The sequence below is a fragment of the Bos taurus genome, chromosome 21 (assembly GCF_002263795.3).
Source record: "Bos taurus isolate L1 Dominette 01449 registration number 42190680 breed Hereford chromosome 21, ARS-UCD2.0, whole genome shotgun sequence".
Taxonomy (NCBI): Eukaryota; Metazoa; Chordata; class Mammalia; order Artiodactyla; family Bovidae; genus Bos; species Bos taurus.
This window is the reverse complement of record NC_037348.1, coordinates 22,001,681-22,019,850: the sequence shown is the minus strand read 5'-3', so window position 1 is coordinate 22,019,850 and position 18,170 is coordinate 22,001,681. Positions and strand designations below refer to the sequence as shown.

Genomic DNA, 18,170 nt, shown 5'->3' with positions numbered 1-18,170 from the left:
GTCAAAGCTTCATGTAAACTGCAACTGTCTGGGAGAATTTCAGAAATTTGCTGTAGTTCAACAGTTCCCCCAATTTTTGTCTTATGATTCTGTCACAATCTTAAAAACCACTGAGGCCCTCTAACAGTGTTTGTTCGTGTGGATACATTTGTTTGTATTTAGCTATTGATATTGGAAATTAAATTGAGAGATTTATAGAAGATACTTATTAATACACTTAGAAATAGCAGTAATAAACTCATTACTCATAAATAAACTCATTTATGTCAACATAAATCATATTTTTGTAAGCACAGTTATATTTTCTGAAACAAAGTAAATCACTGAGAAGAGAGGCGTTGTCCCCTTTATGTGTCTCTTGAAGACAGCTCGATCCTCTGCTTGTGCGCTGTCTGCACTGACACTGCACGTCCCAAGGCTCTTGGAAAACCGCTGTGCTCGTGAGGGCAAGAGTGAAAGGGCAGGGAACACATCAGGGTTATTCTGAAAATCGCCCCGACCTTGTATTCTCCCTGGAAGGGCTGGAAAGCCACTGCTTTGGTGATCCTTCCTAGGGGAGGAGTTATTCCCAGATGGAGAAGATCTAGCCCAGCTGCAGAGAATATATTGGCCACAGCCATCTTCTGAGTTGTGAGGAAAGATGGAACGTTTCTTAAAGAAAGCCATGAATCCAGTGTCTTCCTTGTTGAACCATATCGTTACACCACTAGCTTCAAAGTGTGAAATCTCACAAGTACAAATTGCTGTCTTCTGGGTGTGGGTCATCCTCAGAGGCTGATGTTGTAAGGGACTGCAGGTAGGTCCAAACCCCTCATTTTATGGATGATTGTAAATCGGTTATTCCTGCTTTCTCTCCCGTTGGTAATTTTCAGGAAAGAATATTGCATTTTCACTAAGGAAAAAATGGATTTTTCAGCCAGACTCTCTCTCTCCCTCCTCCCCCTTAGGACCAATTCTGACTCTGCTCTTCACACCAGCGCTCTGAGTACCAAGCCCCAGGACCCCTATGGAGGAGGAGGCCAGTCGGCCTGGCCTGCCTCGTACGTGGGTAAGACACGTAGGCTGGATGCCAGCCAGTACTGCGCCGTCTTGTTCTGTCCTCGGGGAGCAGGGGGAGAGACAAGCTTACACCATGTGCCTTTCCCTGGCTCTTCTTCCACAGAGAACAGCTCCTGGCCAGGGAGGTGTGTGTGTGCTCGTGATGAGGTGAGAGTGGGCCTTCCCTCCCACCTCTTTCTCTGCAGGTCCTCCTTGGCGTCTCTCGGCCCTCAGACTTTGTGTCCTCCACACTCTCCCATTGTAAGGTCCTCATCAGTTTTACAGGGACTCACAGCAACTTTCTAACTGGTCTCCTTATTTGCAGTCTCCTGTCTTCCCAGTCCAGTGTTATGTCGGGTTCTCTGAAAGCCCTTTTTCCAGCCAGGATCTGGACAAACTGAGAAATAAAAGCAGAAGTGACACAGGGAGGTGGATACCACCTTTCCTCCTGATAAGAGGAAGTGGCTTCTCTCTGGGGGGCCATGTCTATTCAGACCAAACCCCAGAGGGACACTGACTCCCCGAGTGGCCAGCAGCCCTGGCCCAGGGTGGCCCCCACGGCGGGAGCCCTGCAGGCAGGGCCAGCCCCGGGGCCAGAGGAGTGGGAGCTCACCTGTTGCCCACTTTGCTGCAGGTCATTGTCCCGCCTCCCCAGGGTGACCAGGAGTAGGGGAAAGAGTCATGCCATCTGCTTCCAGAATGACCCAAATCTGATCAGATTCCAATCACAGTGCAGTAAAGAATCCGTTTGTGATATAGAGATACAGGTGGCGTGGGCTTGACCCCTGGGTCGGGAAGATCCCCTGGAGGAGGAAATGGCAACCCACTCCAGTATTCTTGCCTGGAGAATTCCATGGATGGAGGAGCCTGGCAGGCTACATGTCTGCCACATGGCATGGTCAAAAAAAATAAAAAATAAAAGAGAGGGGGAGAATATATAAGCCTAAGAAAGGTGCAGCAAGGTCTTAGTCTCCCTGGATTGGGAGGGAACCAGACGGTTAGACTTCGATCTGGAATTCCCAAGAAAGAGCTGCCTTTCTGCCTCTGCCATGCCTGTATTCGTGTTGCCCTCTGTTTAAAGTCTCTGCTTCTCTAGAAAAGCCTAAAAGCTTAGAGGGAACAAGGAAATCCTAAGTAACAAGACTTGGAGGCCTGCATGCAGAGAGGAAGAAAAATAGCTAAAGCAAGTGATTAATCAAGTGAAGTATTTACCCTAAGAGTGATGTTGCCTGCAAGGGAAGAGGTGTGAAGTGTCAGAAGGCGTGAGTGAGGACAAATAAGAAAAGCAACAGAGTGTCAGCGTTGATCCTACAACGGAGCCATAGGGAAAGCAGAAAGAAAGAAGGAAATCCTGGAGCAGAGTCCCAGGGTCCCTGCTTTTCACATCAGCAGCTTGAGCCCGCTGTGTTTGTACCCCGGTATCTGACAGCTGTGGAAGGCAGGCCGACCTCCAGCCTGGACGTCTGAACCATGTCCCTGCTTCAGTTGCCTTGGAAGTGCAGCAGAACTCAGAAACACGTCCAAATATGGCCGTGTTTACATGGGAAAGCCAGTGTGTTTAAAATATTATTCAAGTCTCCAAGGATCAGAATTATTTCTGGAGAATTCTATCTGTTGGTGGGAGCTATTTTAAATAGTTTCTTGTCTTTCCCCTCTCCCCCTGTCATTCATGAAAGTTTCTCATTTGCTTTCCTTTCAGACTTTTAAAAATATCGACTAGCTTTGCAAAAAGGTATTTCTTATTATAGGAGCGACCAAATAAAGTAAAGATTTAAAAAGTGATGGGAAAAATTATAATTGAAGCTGGGAATTAGACTCCACAAGCAGAAAGCAATAACTGCCTTTTCCCTGGGAATCTTTCCTGAGCATAGTGATGTAGCCTCAATTAATGTTCCCACTATTTTTTTTGGTTCTGAGCAGATCATAAGGGAGCATCTGCTGACAGCTTAACTACATGAGCAGAAAGCTGTGATACATTCACAAGCAAAAGTTTGTGTCCCAAGAAGACACAGTCATTAGGCTGATACATGGTTAGTAATTCTCATAATGGTTATTCAGTTTGCGAGACAGGCATCCCTGGTGAAGAGTTGATGGAAATGAGAGAAATAGATTTTTATGCAACCAAGCAAGATTTTTATAATTTCTCTCTTCTTGTTTAATTATCCAGAATTTGTCAAGAAAAATGTTGATCATTTCCCTGGCAGCATGTGCAGTTTAATTATCATTTCACACTCACATGCACGCGTGCACACACACACACATATACCCCCTGAATGGGTAAGCCTGATGGCACTCTGTGACACTTGCCCACTGCCCTGTAGTCTAGGACTGTACCTAACCCACCTCTGCTCATCACTAGCGAGTGGAGGAAGGGGCCAGGGTGGTCCTTGCCCTTTCGAGTAGTAGTCTAGAGCTAAGGGCAGAGCAAGGCATGATGGTTGTCTTCTTAGCACCCAGAGCTGTAGAGGCTGAGTCTCACCAGCCTTAAGAAACACAGCCCTGAGCTCCTTCCCAGGGAAGGAGATCTGCCTTGAACCCCAGTGATCTTACCACAGGTAATACTATACCTTTGACCAGCACCATGAAGGCTTAAAATGCAAATAACCCTGAAAGAAATGAGCCTGTTGAAGAAAATGGCACCCTACTCCAGTATATTCTCGCCTGGGCAATCCCATGGACAGAGGAGCCTGGTGGGCTATATATTCCATGAGTCGCAAAGAGTCAGACACAACTGAGTGACTAAACAAACGAGAGAGAGGTGAGCCTTGGTTGCACAGACAGGAGGAAGAGGGGGATGGCAAAGGCATCTGAGATCTAAAGAGGGGGCAGAGGTGTCACGCAGGTGGCAGGAGGGCCCAGAATGGGGAGGTTTCCTGAGAGAGACACTCTGGTTAAGTACTCTGCCCCCTGCCTCCACCTCTGTTCAGCAGATCCAGGCTGTGCTGGGAGGTGTTTTCGATTCGTCAGGCATGAGGGTGAGGAGAGGGAAGGCGGTCTCAGTTCCGTTCAGGAGGTCGGCCCTCCGTGGCTCCTGGTCCGCGAGGTTTCTTGGAGCACACATGAGCCTTGGTCGTGGCTGTTTGTCCCCTGCAGGGCTGATCCATGTTTCCTCTGCTTCTGGATACCCACTCACAACTCGTTCCCTTTTATTTTTATCCCTTTATTTATAGTTGTATCATCTGATATTTTTCATCCAGTAGTAAAAATCCAGGCTTGGATATGTTGGAAAAAAATCGTACAACGTGAGAGCTGTGAGTTAAGTTTTATTTGGGCAAAATGAGGACTGCAGCCGGGAGATGGCATTTCAGATAGCTTTGAGAGACTGCTCTAAGGAGGCGACAGAAGGAGCCAGGATATATAGGAGTTTTGCAACAAAGGGCAGGTAGTCTGAACATCAAAAGATTGTGGTTAATTAAAGAAAACCAGATAACCCAGGTTAAGGAACCTAGCGCTTTTCTATGTATGGGAAGGTGCAAGAGTCTGGGCTCACTGAAATCCTTCCTTTCGTATGCATCTCAGCTGTCCGGGGCCAGTATCCTGTGTTTTCACATCCCGAATTTCCTCAGGGCTCACCATGGGGAGTGGCTGTAGTCTGAGGGCTGGTATTTTTTCCTTCCTGGGTTCCCTGGTGGCTGCAATCGCTGGTGACTGTGACAGCCTTTGTTTACTGATATGGTAGGAAACATTCCATTTCTCACATATTTTGGTTATATATTAACTTGGTGCTAACACATCGGTTATTGCCACCATCATCCTTCTAGTTACCGAAACTCTGAACCAGGAGTTAATTGTCTTTAATTACTCTCATTCCCACACCCCTCACACCCATTGAGTAGCCAAGTCTTGTTCATTCCACGCCTGCTGTGTATCTCAAACCTGCTGCCTCTTTTCTGTCCTCGCTACCAATAAATACCCCGACTTATTTCCTTCTTGCCTGGACTGTTATGGAAGTTTTTCACTTGGTCTTCCTGCCTTCAGACTTTCTCCTTTCAATCTACCTCACATTCCACTGCAAGAACAATCTCTCCAAAACAGAGGGGATACACGTATGTGTATAGACTTCCCAGCTGGCTCAGTGGTAAAGAACCCACCTGCCAGTGCAGGAGCTGCAGGAGACGTGGGTTCAATCCCTGGATTGGGAAGCTCCCCTGGAGGAGGAAATGGCAACCCACTCCAGCATTCTTGCCTGGGAAATCCCATGGACAGGGGATTCTGGTGGGCTACAGTCCATGGGGTTACAAAGAATCGGACCCAACTGAGCGGCTAACACTTTGTGCCTTTTTACTTCACTCTCTAAATTACTTCTTTCTTTTCTTCGTGATTTGGTTAGAGGTTCTCAGACTTTGTAAACTGTTCTTCTTTCAGGACAGAGGCAGTAAAAGATTTTAAAGATGGAGATAATTTTAAAGAAAAGTAGACAGGCACCAACTTTAGACTTCAATTCAGTTCAGTTCAGTCACTCAGTAGTGTCTGACTCTCTGCCGACCCCATGAATCTCAGCACGCCAGGCCTCCCTGTCCATCACCAACTCCCGGAGTTCACTCAGACTCACGTCCATCGAGTTGGTGATGCCATCCAGCCATCTCATCCTCTGTCGTCCCCTTCTCCTCCTGCCCCCAATCCCTCCCAGCATCAGAGTCTTTTCCAATGAGTCAACTCTTCGCATGAGGTGGCCAAAGTACTGGAGTTTCAGCTTTAGCATCATTCCTTCCAAAGAACACCCAGGACTGATCTCCTTTAGAATGGACTGGTTGGAAGTTAGTTCTATGAATTTTAAGTTTAGTATAAATGCTGATGCCATCTGAGTGAACATCACTATACCAAAATCGCCTTGGAATTTTCAAAATTCTATTTGAATCAGAAAGATTTACGAATTCATGAATAAATAAATGTGAAAGCACCGCATAATAGTGTTTTTTTCTTTCCCACTAGGTTTCTGTGATGGTGAGAATGACGTGCATGGGGAAGGTAATGATCTGATTTCACCTACCTGTGCTGAGTGGGATGCTGACTGTCGTGTACATAACCTCCTCTTAACATCTGATCTAGTTAATACTCAAGTTTTCTGGACTTCCCAAAAACGCTGACAAGTGCTGACTGGTTTACTTTTCTGAGATGCTCTATAAAATTAAGGCCAGCCCTGATCAAAGCCGCGAGAAGGGAAATGTGTGGTTAGACTACAAAGGCTCCTTGTCATCTGGGTCCCCATGGTCCCATAGTCACAAGGCTGTACAGGGGAGCAAAAGTTGTGATCACATGAGAATAGTGATGAGACACTTAAGCCATTGGTTGTTCCAATATCCTTCCTTCCTCAGCTGTCTTTCTCAGCTTGTTTAGAAAGTTTTGTGAGCCAGTAATCGAAAGATATAAATAATGTGAGGAAAATGCAAAGTGATTGCAAAGTGAAATTGCAAACCTTATAGAAGATAATGAGTTTCATAAAGCTGATTAATGTTGGGGATCTACTAAATGACTCTGGAAGCCATCGACAGATGAAGGCCTGACACAGCTCATTTATTAGTTCAGTACCAGGCACTGTTTTCTTTTCCCTAAAATTTTATAACCTGAAATTTAATTTTCATAATCTGAAAGTGAACAACTAAATTAGGTTTATACACCGCAGGGGTCAGGACTTACAGGGATTGTGATAAATGGGGCGCTTCCTGTGCCAGAGGTGCACATCTCTTTCGTCATCTTATGTACTCCTTTCTGGGAAGGCCATTTCAGGCCAGGAGTAAAATCATGAAAAGTTGAAACAGCAATAAATATCTAATCCACTAGGACAGAAATAAAGCGATGGCTGCAAGGTTGTTTGCATTCCCCCAGTGAGTTCTTTGAAGAATTACAGCCAGTCTTGGGTATGAAGTGACAAAAAGCAATGAACTTCTCCAAGGAAACAATCCCCTTTACAGTGCTGTAGTCCATTCCAGCCATATTCTTGTGACCAGACTCTCATGAGGAGTAGCCTTAAGTCATCTCACGCAGCCCTTGCAACTTTTCCTGTCATCTGATGTTATCTTTCAGGGGCTTCCCTGGTGACTCAGATGGTAAAGAATCTACCTGCAATGCAGGAGACCTGGGTTAGATCCCTGGGGCAGGAAGATCCCCTGGAGAAGATTTCCTCATCTGGGTTCTCAACTCCTCTTTCTGCCCCACACCCAGCCCAGGACCAGGCATCTTCACTGCCACCTTGTCTTCCATGGAATATTCCTCTTCTCTCTTTGTTATCTTCCTCATTCCCTCTTTCCTGGGTTTTTGTGGGTCCCCCCTCATCCCTTTTCTTCCATCGTCTCCTCACCAGGTTTGCAAGGCCCTCCCTGACCTGACCTTGACCTTCCCACCCTTCTCCTTTATATACTCAGTGGCTGTCCATCGCCTCCACTCTCTCTCAGCCTTTGTTCATATTGCTCTCTCTCTGGGGATGGCCGTTTCCTGTGTCCCTAAAAGGCTGCCCTCAGTGCCGAGCCCTAGAGACTGGGCTCTTCCTGATCCGCCCAGAGCAGCACTGAGCCCTTCGACCTTTGGGGCCTTCCCCCATCCTCCTTCCAGACATGGGTATCCACATGCCACCCTTTCCCATGTGTAGGGTATGAAATCCTCAGGGGCTGAATTCACGTCTCACCCATGCATCCCCCACAGTAACACTCAAAACACCATCTGTAGTAGACAGTCAATATGTGTTAACTCAGCCGTTTTCACAGAGGTCATTTGTTGGGCCAGAGGTGGGGGTGCGGTGGGGGGCCTTCTAACACGGTGACTGTGCTTCTTCTCCCCTTCAGTGGTGTCTTTCCCCGGCCCGCTGAGGGAAGAGAACCTGCTGAACGTCCCCAAGCCACTCCCGAAGCAGCTGTGGGAGACCAAGGAGGTGGGTGGACAGCTGTGCTCCTTGTCACTGCATGTTTGCCCTTCAGAGATCAGCGTCAAGTCCCAGAGAGGATTTGGGGGAAAAAAGTAGAGCAGAAGTCTGGCGACAGAGATAGAAGAATATACTAGGGGATGATGGTTCAAATAAAACAAGCATAATTATATCGATGGATTAGCACAACCATCTCTTAACTTTCTAGTTCTCATGTGAATTCCCTCTTTCAGAAAGACTGGTTGGTCCCTCCTGTCTCTCTCATATTATAGGAAGTGCTGAAACCCAGTTACAAGTCAGAGGCAGATGTTTCTGTTTTGTAGCCAACACCAGCTGCCAGTCACTAGCTTCTGTCCATAATGGCTGGTTCACCAGATAACTCCTTTCTTTAGTGAAACCCATTTGACCCGAGTCACCTGGAGGTCAGAAAGAAGTCTTCTGTTTAACAGTTTCTAAGACCTTTGAGTACTTGCCCCTGTCTCCACCATGGCTCCCTCTCTGTTAAGCCACCTGCTGTGGAAGAGAGGGGGGTCCCGTGGTACCCAAGTCAGGCTTTCTTCCATACGGAATCTGCCACCTCTGAAAGAAAACAACCCATCCACCCAGCCCTGAGAAAAAGGAAACCAAATGAACTTTCTGGACAACCTAATATATATATATATATATATATATATATATACACACACACACACTAAAAAATAATAATAATAAAAGAATGAACCTATTGACTCAACTCTTCTCCCAGAAACGAGCAATGGAGAACTGCAGGTCCGTAAGAGCTCAGTGGGATGAGGGGCACTCCCTGGTGGTTCAGTGCTGCGGCTGTTCGTGTTGTCTCGTGCTTAACCACTGCCGCCTGGGCAGGCTTCCTGTGGGCCAGTTTCTTCTGCCAGGTCTACCAAAGTTGTCGTTAGTATCAGGGTGGGCTGGAAAGGTCTTTTGTAAAAGCAAGATGTTTTGACATTCTGTCTTTTTTGGGGAAAGAGATGTAAAAATTCACATACTTAGACACAGGAGAAGCCCACTGTCCTTTTCCACAGGAGGTGCTGGTGGTTTTGGAGGCCTTCGTCAGAGGACAGCTGTCTTCCCCACAGAGGGGTCAGTGGCAGCCAGTCTCCTCTGAGCACCGGGAAGAAGTACTCTCTATAGAAAGAGGTGTTCATCCCTATTAGTTCTTTTTTTCCTCTGCTGTGCCGCATGGCTTGCAGGATCTTAGTTCCCTGACCAGGGATTGAACTCAGGACCAAGGCAATGAAAGCGCTGAGTCCTAAGTGTTGGACTGCCAGGGAATCCCCCTCATCTCCCTTAGCTGTTACAGATTTACACTTCTCCATAAATCACTTCAGTGAGAAGAGACGAGTCAATAGGTTGATTCTTTTTTTTTTTTCCTTAAGCATGTATTAGGTTGACCAAAAAGTTCGTTTGGTTTCCTGTAACATCTTAGGAAAAAAACCCAAACAAGCTTTTTGGCCAACCCAGTGTATATTGAGCACCTGTTGCCAGACATTGAGGTGCAGGGATGGGACAATAAATAAACTGAAAATACCCTCCAGGGGCATCCCTGGTGGTCCAGTGGCTGAGACTCCCCGCTCCCAGTGCAGGGCACCCCTGACTTCCCTCCCTGGTCAGGGAACTGGGTCCCACATGCCGCAACTAGAAGGTCCCCCGTGCCACGGCTAGGATTGAGGAGCCCGGGAGCCGCAACTAAGACCCAGCGCTGCCAGATGAAGTGAATTTTAAAAGGCAAGGAAGAAAAAAAGAAATCCCCCCAACTTAGATTTTAGTTGAAATATTTCTTTTCTTCAGATGTTAATTTCCTCTTTCTTCACTCTAGTTTATGTCTCTTTTTTCTTCTGTTCCTCCGAGGCTCGTTAAAAAATGAATGTCTATTTAAAAGCTCTATGGGAAGCATATTGGCCTTCTATAAGCAAATAATTCATTTAGAAGAGAATCATCTAGAAGCATCAAATTAAGAAAATTTATTAGTATCTTGCCTCCCTTATGCCTGGAAAAGTCTAGTCAAAACTTAAACGGCTGCTTTGTGAGGATGCTGTTTCTATATGCTGGCTCTCCACTTGACTGACTGGAGCCCCAGGATACCTGCAATGACAGTTTTTAAAATCTTGAATCTGGCTTTACAGTGAGTAAGCCCGGCTTCCTATGTCTCTCCCCAGATCCAGTCCCTGTCTGGGCGCCCTCGGTCCTGTGATGTGGGAGGTGGCAGGTAAGAGAGGTTCTTTCAGTTCTTGTTTCAGGGCCGTCCTGAGGGTTTTACCAAAAGGAATGTCTCGCTGCTTCATCAGAGAACACTGAGAAATTTCACTCATTACATGAGTTGAAAGTCAACTGAATTTTCACAAAAACAACAGCTCTTTTTTGGTATGCTCATATTTCATTTGTTCAAAGTAATTATATGACATAACTGCAAAAGTAAAACTGCCATAAATATGTTTGAGAATGACATCACCGACTCTGGGTAAACAAACAGCCCCACTGGAGGAAGCCAGGGCCTGCAGGCGTTGAGGGAGCCCGCCAGCCTCACGCCTTTGGAATCCGCGGGCCGCTGGCAGCTTGGTGAGCCAGAAGTTGCCTAAGAGAGTTTGCACAAATATACTGAATGCCACAAAACCATGAACCTCAAAGGGATAGATTTTGTGTTATGTACATTTTATTTTTACCACATTTTTTTAAACTAATGGAAGATGATTAAATAGGAAAACTTGTGATATTAAAAGGAGTTTCTGTGGAACAGCTAATTAATGTATTCAGAAGTATACAACTTCACTCCCTGAAAAATGTGAGAGACAGCTTTCAAAAAAAAAATATGTGTAGTACTAAAAGATTAAAACGTTCCTGAGGAGATGGGACCAAGGAAGAACGTGGAGACAACAGAGGTGATGAGGCCCACACACTGACAGACCCGTGAAGGTGCACTCACCGAGTGACATGGGGAGGGCCCTCTCTCGGGTTCTTCACAGAGAGGACTGAGCCCTGGGGTGCATGGTGGGGTCCTGAGAGCATGGGGGGCAGGGAGGGGGCCCAGTGACCCTCAGGGCTGCCCCCCAGGCTTGGAACAAAAACCTCGGAACGGCAGCTCTTTCCAAAGCCAAACCATGTGGTTTGAAAGCTGGCCTCTTGCATGACCTAGCTGAGCGCAGGTGCACTTTCTAGATGGTCTGACGGTCTGCAGAGGAACTCATGCTGTAGTACCTCAGGCCGTCCTTCTTTCTCACCTCCCCTGTTGTCTAACAGCACTGAGTTCAGGGCCCACCCTCCTGAGCAATGGCAGCTCAGGCATTCTTTTCAGCTAGTTAAATATAAACCCATGCAGTGAACAGCCCACTGAGCTGAGATCAGGGTTGACCTCTTGAGAAAGTCAGAATGCCCTCTAGGAGGCCCACTGGGTGAGACCAGCACACCTAGGGGTATAGGTCATCCCCACAGTGAGGGCTGAAGATTCTTCTCAAGAATTCGTTTTGGCTCAATCCTCAGGCAGATGGGTGATCGAGGCCCCACAGGCCTAAATTACAGAAGGGGCTGCGTACTTTCAACTCCTCATCCCCGCCCCCGAGAGCTTTGAAACCAGGGTTCCTTAGGTGACAAAACTTGCTTTCCTGCTCTTACACTAGGTGTAGGATTCTGTCCCGTGACTCCTGTTCATCTGGTGTTTATTGACCCCCCTACTCCTAGGCACTGAAGCAGAGCAGTGAACAAAACAGAACAGGTCCCTGCTCTCAACAAGCTGAGGCTCCTGTGGAGCAAAGTAGGCGAAAACAATCAAGCCAATGAATACACGTCATGTATTATTAAACCCAGTGAGGAAAAAGAAAACCGAGTAAGGAGAAAGGCGACCACAGATGTCTGCAGGAGCCTCTCTCATATGATGAACTGTGACCAGAGTCCAGGATGCAGTGCAGGGAAGGGCAGAGGGAACAGCAGGCGCGTGCCTGCCGAGCATGGAGGCAGGTGCAGCCTGACCCGGAGTCAGGCTGGACTCGTCGGAGAGTTCTGAACCAGGGAGTACGTCATCTGCCTTAATAGAGGATCCAGGAGGTGGTTCTAGCAGCTGTATATGCAAAGTTACAGTGTATATTCCTCTCAAGCAGAGGGAAGGTACTTTGAATGTCAGTGACAACCTGGGTTGTGTTTGTCACGGCTACCTTCTCCATCCCTGCTCTGTGCTACCAGACGCTGTTTCTGCCTTCACCTTGCCTCCCTCCCTCTGAGCACCCAGTCAGAGAGCCCGTTGCCCTCATAGCGAGCAGCTCTGCATTTTCAAGTTTATTTCCTAGTCCTTGGCCCTAACACTGCAACCAGCTGTCTGGAAGACAAAGTATCCCATTCAGCTTTTCTACAGTCTAAATCATCCTCCTTCCTCACCCCAGAAGGACCCCTTTCCTACTTCCCCTTCTCTCTTCAAGCCTCCACAGTGATCCCAGTCCTACTTCACCAAGAAAAGAGAAGCGGCAGGAATGAACGCCCAGCTTCCCTCCCGCCCCTCACTCCATGCCTCCCAGCCCCACGTGCCATCCTTCCTGGTTTCTAGTCCCAGGGACCCATCTGTTCACGCCCGATAGCTTTACCCATGTCCTCGGCCCTTCCAGAGGACTCTCTCCCGCTTATCCTTCCCGCTTCTGTGTTTTCTACCTTTCCCTGTCTACTAGGTCTTCTCTCTGCATTAATCACAGTTAAGGATTCTGCACCGAAAAGTACTATCTGACCTTGCGTTCCCTTCTAGTTCCCTCCTTCTCAGCCACACTTCCAGACTTCTCAGCCACACTTTCTGAAAGGCTTTCCCCTCGAGGCTCCCTTACTGCTTTGTCTGTTCCTCGGCCCACGGTGGCCTGGCTCCCTCCCACACTGTTCTGACAGAACGTTCCTCGAGAGACATCCCATGACACATTACCGAAGCTCAGCATCTACAGCAGAAGTCCTCCTCTTACCCACACCACCTACCCTGTCCCCAGTCTACTCATGTGCTTCCCTGTTCCCGTCCTGGTGGGGGTGGTTCCATCCATCCCTGTGCCAGAAAATCAGGAGTCGCCCTTGAGCACTTCCTTAAACACCTCCAGAATTTCTCCCTATCTCTCCGCCTCCACGCTCTCATTATGTCTTGTTGACTGCTCAGCAGCAGCATAACTCACCTCTTTGCCTCCAGGCCCCGCTTCTTACACCCTCCCCCAAGTCTGGCCTAAGGATGAGTGTGTCTTTCCGTGCTCTGCACCTTCCCTTGGCTTCTTGTCATCAGTTTAAGCCTCATGTACTTTCTGCCCCCTCCTCCAGGCCCATCTCCTGTCACATCCCCCCGTCCTAAACTTGACCTTCCTGATACTCCAGATACTGCTTTGTCCAAGTCTCCTGAGGCCCTGATGCCAGTGGGCCGCACCTGGAAGGTGCTCCGCTGTGTGTGCTGTGCTGAGTCAAGGGCCCTCAGTTGCATTCACCATCTTCCTCCTATCCTGGCTGAGGGCACCTCCTCCAGCCACTCTCCTCCTCTTCACCCCCTCTGTTCTTTTCCTACATCAGATGTGGACCGCACAGTTCCTTCTAACCGGTTCTCCCCAGTAAGGAACCCTCCACACCACAACTACAGGGGCCTCTCTAAACTGTGGTTCTCCATTTCACACCTGGGCTCCCTGTCTCCTGCCATCACTGATCTACACTCTCCAGAACAGCCTCTCATCACGCCCTTGTTTCCTCCCTCGCCCGCTCATCTGCCCCCACTTCCACACTCTGCCCAGCGCCCTGGCCATGCCATGCTGCCAGCTGTTCCATGAGCACAGGGTCACACGATTCGCAAGACCCTCCCTCCCCAACCATCCCCACAACCACGACTCCTGCTTCTGCGTTCCCAGTGACACTTGTATCAGTCCTGGACCAGCGAGCTTCCTGCCATACTGCAATCGCTTGCCTTACCTGTCTGTCTCCAGCCTGTCTGTGAACTCTAAGAGCAGTGCCCCTCCAGCCATGGGCTCAGCGGCCCCTCCCCGGGCCCACACTTCAGAGGGCTCCACTCCCATGACGTAAGGAGTCCAAGGGGCTAAGAGGATGCGGGGAGCGGCCAGACCTGGGTCCCCAGGCTGGGGAAGACACAGGCCTGGTCTGCAGTGCATGACAGGGCTGGGGAGGTAAGCAGTGGACTGAGGGCTGGGGCTGCCTCTCTGCATGTTCCAGCACAGAGCTCCAAGGAGTGGGAGAATTCCAAACTTTAATCTGGCCTTCCAGGCTATTATAAAGGTACAATCTGTCAAGACGGAAACATAGAAGATAATTCATTTAAAGATTTATTGATTTGATTTATAACTTTAAAAGATTTAAACAGTTGGCCTGCGGGGCCCCCAACTGTACTCCTGCTCAAACTGCACACGCTCTGCTCATTCATCATCCTCCCAGCAGCACTCGGCCTGGTGCCTGGGCTCAGAGCAGCCACGCCACCGATCCTGACAAAGGGACGGTCACATCTCTTTCTCACTTGAAAGTTTATGGAAACTGTTAATGGAAAAAGTATACTTTGGAAGGTATCTGGCTGATACAGGAGATTCTTTTTTTGGGGGGGGGGGGGAAGGAAAGATAATTTAGAAATGTAACCAAAAGAATTGAATAAATGCAGAGCAGCGTCTCATATCTTACACAGTGCTTGACAATTTTCAAAGTACTTTTGCATCAATAATCTAACCTTCTGTACAGTGAAGTAAACCAGCTATATGTGTATCCCCTCCCTCCTGGACGTCCTTGTACAGTAGAGAGTAACGCAACATTGTAAACCAGTTGCACTCCCCCCAAAAAAAAATGCTGACAAAGGAAAACAGTAAAAGCACATGCACGCAACTAATCTTGTCTTAGAAAAGATTCCTGCAACGCGGGCATAGATGACATCTTTAGTCTAGCATTACAGGTGAGCAGATCACACTCTCAGAACGAGGAAGAGGCAGTCTCCACGAGGACTTGGATCTTTGGTACCCACAGCTTTTATTGAACAAGGAAAGGTATCATACACATCCTATTCCCCAGCAGCCAAATGCATTTTAGAAAGTAATACTTAACCTTTCTTTTTTTCAGCACTTTCCCACACAATGGTCAAAACATGGGCCTCTCCCCCTTCCTGGGAACCCTGAACACTGGGGGGTCATTGCCAGATCTAACCAACCTTCACTACTCGGCACCACTGCCAGCCTCCCTGGACACCGGTGACCACCTCTTTGGGAGTATGAGTGTGGGGAACAGCGTGGGCAACCTTCCCGCTGCCATGACTCACCTCGGCATCAGAGGTTCTTCTGGTAAGTGGTCCCCGCTCCATCGGGCCCATGCCTGTGTCCCTTGGTGGCTCAGCCATTGGTGGTCCCTGGCCGGGTGGCATGTTAGTAAATCGTAGAGTGAGGATGACTGTGTCTGAGTTAGAGATAATAGCCCATTGGGCTTCCCAGGTGGCCCTGGTGGTAAAGAATCCACCTGCCAAAACAGGAGATGCAAGAGAAGTGAGTTCAATCTCTGGGTTGGGAAAATCCCCTGGAGTAGGGAATGGCAACCCACTCCAGTATTCTTGCCTGGGGATAGAGGATCCTGGTGGTCTACAGTCCATGGAGTCACAAAGAGTCGGACACAACTGAGTGACTGAGCACGCATGCACACCACCCACTAGCTCATATACCTCTCAACTCTGCTGACATTTCACTTAGGTGGTTCTCTTTCTGCTGAGTTTGATGAGCTCTGGGGCAGCTCAGTGAAACCTCATTCTTTTTTGTTGTTCTATTTTCTTTTGGGTGGGGGTAGGGGCAGAGTTGACCGCACCTCACGGCATATGGGATCTTAGCCCCCTGCATTAGGAGCATGGAGTCTTAACCACTGGACTACCAGGAAGGTCCAAAACCTCATTCTTCATTGTCTTCTCCAGCCCACGTGCCCCAGGGACTTGGAGAATAAGATTTGAGAGTCAAGAAATAAGTGTCCATTCTCTTCTGTGTTAGCTGTGGTCCTTTATCAACATATGATGATATTTAATAATTACAGATATCTCTCTAGATTCCTCCAACTTCCCAATAGATTGCAAAAGAGAATATTTTGAATTTTAGAAAATTGTGGGTACAAGGAAAATATCTATCCTTAATAGATATGTATATTAAGTATAAATCTGCCATAGTTCAAAACTACTGGATCAGATTTTCAGAAGTGCTTAAAGGTGCTTTAGCTTTACTAAAAAGCTTCTCATGAGGTGACTTGGCTGTTACCATAGGAGTCTGAGTCCCTGCCGCTCAGACCACATGTTGAAACATGACTGCATTTGCTTGAACCCTGACAGACGCTCTTGTCAATGTCTGGGGCAGGTAGTATAGCCTCTGGCCACAAGGGTCCTAAGAATGGTGGCATAGCCTATCTCCTTTAGAAAGATCCCCAGCAATGGTCTGTCAGTGGGGAAAGTGCTTGCTCTTTCCGCTCTGGGTTCAGTAAGACTTGTCTGTGCAAATCTGAACTCACCACTCAAACGAGGGTGGGCCGCTTCATCATGGTCCCCTGGAAGTTTCTCTGTTGATTATAGTGATGCTGCCATTATGCTATTAATACATAATTTTAGGTTTGAAGAATTGACTTCAGAGACCACCCCTATTTTGGGGTCTCTGGGAGTCTTTGGGGTCTCTAGGGTCTTTGAGTTATCCTGCTGCTTTACTTATGTGACCTTGGTGACGTCTCTGAACAAGGTCACCCGAGGTCACGTGAGTCCAGCAGCTTTGGCACTTAGCCCCCTTGGGTCCTGGGGAAGCTGGCGTTCTCCAGAACAGCCTTGGACGCTGCTTCAGCTGAAAATCCTGTGTTTAATTGCTGGCTGTTATTTTCCTCAAACAAGCATTGTATTATTGAGGATATGTCACAACCAGTGCTTAAGTTTTTAGAGTTTCTATGCACTCCTTAAAAATGCATGGTATGAAAGATTGCATATATATTTTTTAAGATGTGTGTGCTTTCTTTCTGAATGACTGAGTTTTTTAAAAATGTCTAAATTCATATCTTTAGCTCTAATTTTCATTCTTATTTGAGCCAGCCACATCTCTGACTTTTCCATGGTGAGTTAGGTAGGGGGACAACCACTTAGAGTTTTGTCAGAGACATCTTTCCTACCTTTTCAAAATCAATTGTGTTGGGGTGTGTGTGTGTGTTAGTGCTCAATCATGTCCAACTCTTTGCTACCCTGTGGACTGTAGCCCATTAGGCTCCTCTCTCCATGGAATTCTCCAGGCAAGAATACTGGAGTGAGTTGCCATGCCCTCCTCCAGGGGACCTTCCCAACCCAGGTATTGAACCTGAGTTCTGCATTGCAGGCAGATTCTTTACCATCTGAGCCACCAGGGAAGTCCTCAGAATCACTTGCTGGCTAAAAATCCTTTGTCATTTATGCATTCCATAATTTTCATCTAATACTTAACTTTTTATCGATGTGGAACAACACAGACTTCTGCTCGCCCCAGCCGTGGGCACAAGAATGTGGGCTGGGCTCTGAAACACAGGGTCGCCCACGGAGATGCACTGCAGGGCCAGCATTCATTCATGGAATGAAGGCACTCTGCCAGGCCTTGGGCCAGGTGCCAAAGAGCCAGCAGGGCAGAGAACAGGCTCCCTGGGCTCCTGGAGCTTGTGTCCTTGCAGCGTGTGTTATGGAAATGCCTTTCCCAAACTCTCTTGCTCTGGCTAAAATTCACTCCCCTCCCCTTAAAACAAAGCACCAACAGGGGTGTCCTTTTCCCCACACTGGAGGAGACAGTGATGAACCGCTTTTCAGGAGCCAGAAAAACAAAGAGAAAGGAAGCCCTGGTAGAGGGTCCCTTCCTGTGACTTGGTGCTGGGCTCAGGGTGTTTAAAGAGCCCCCCGAGGCAGCCTGCCCCCCACATGGAGAGCCATGACACCCAGTAAAGGCAACCGAGGGTCCTGGCTGGTTGCCAGGGACAAGGCACTGGGGGCCCTGAACATAATGGATTGTCCGGCCTTGGGATCTGTTCTTGGACTGGAGCGGAGGGACTGAACATTCGCCTCTGCTGCCGCCTGCACCAGTTCTTGCTCTCCCGGGGTGGTTTACATGATCTAATTCTCGAGAAAAATCTGTTCTCATCCTTTTTTAAGAAGCTTTTTATTTTGTACTGGGGTAGAGCCGATTAACAATGTTGTGTGATAGTTTCAGATGAACAGCAAAGATACTCAGCCATACATATTCATGTATCCACTGTCCCCCAAACTCCCCTCCCATCAAGGCCACCACGTAACACTGAGCAGAGTTCCCCGTGCTGTACA

At 48.0% G+C, this 18,170-nt stretch overlaps 1 protein-coding gene across 4 annotated transcripts in view; it reads left to right on the top strand.

Annotated features, from left to right (window-relative positions):
* CRTC3 (CREB regulated transcription coactivator 3) overlaps positions 1-18,170 on the top strand; it is a 96,069-nt gene that overhangs the window by 66,170 nt on the left and 11,729 nt on the right. For all 4 annotated transcript variants that reach the window (XR_009492112.1, XR_009492111.1, XM_024982322.1 and 1 more), the window contains exons 6-10: positions 948-1,048; positions 5,971-6,006; positions 7,818-7,903; positions 10,069-10,118; positions 14,954-15,171. Coding sequence is in view for 2 of the 4 variants with exons in the window: in XM_024982322.1 (XP_024838090.1) it covers positions 948-1,048; positions 5,971-6,006; positions 7,818-7,903; positions 10,069-10,118; positions 14,954-15,171 (491 nt within the window). In the remaining 2 variants the exon portion in view is untranslated. The remainder of the gene's footprint in view (positions 1-947; positions 1,049-5,970; positions 6,007-7,817; positions 7,904-10,068; positions 10,119-14,953; positions 15,172-18,170) is intronic.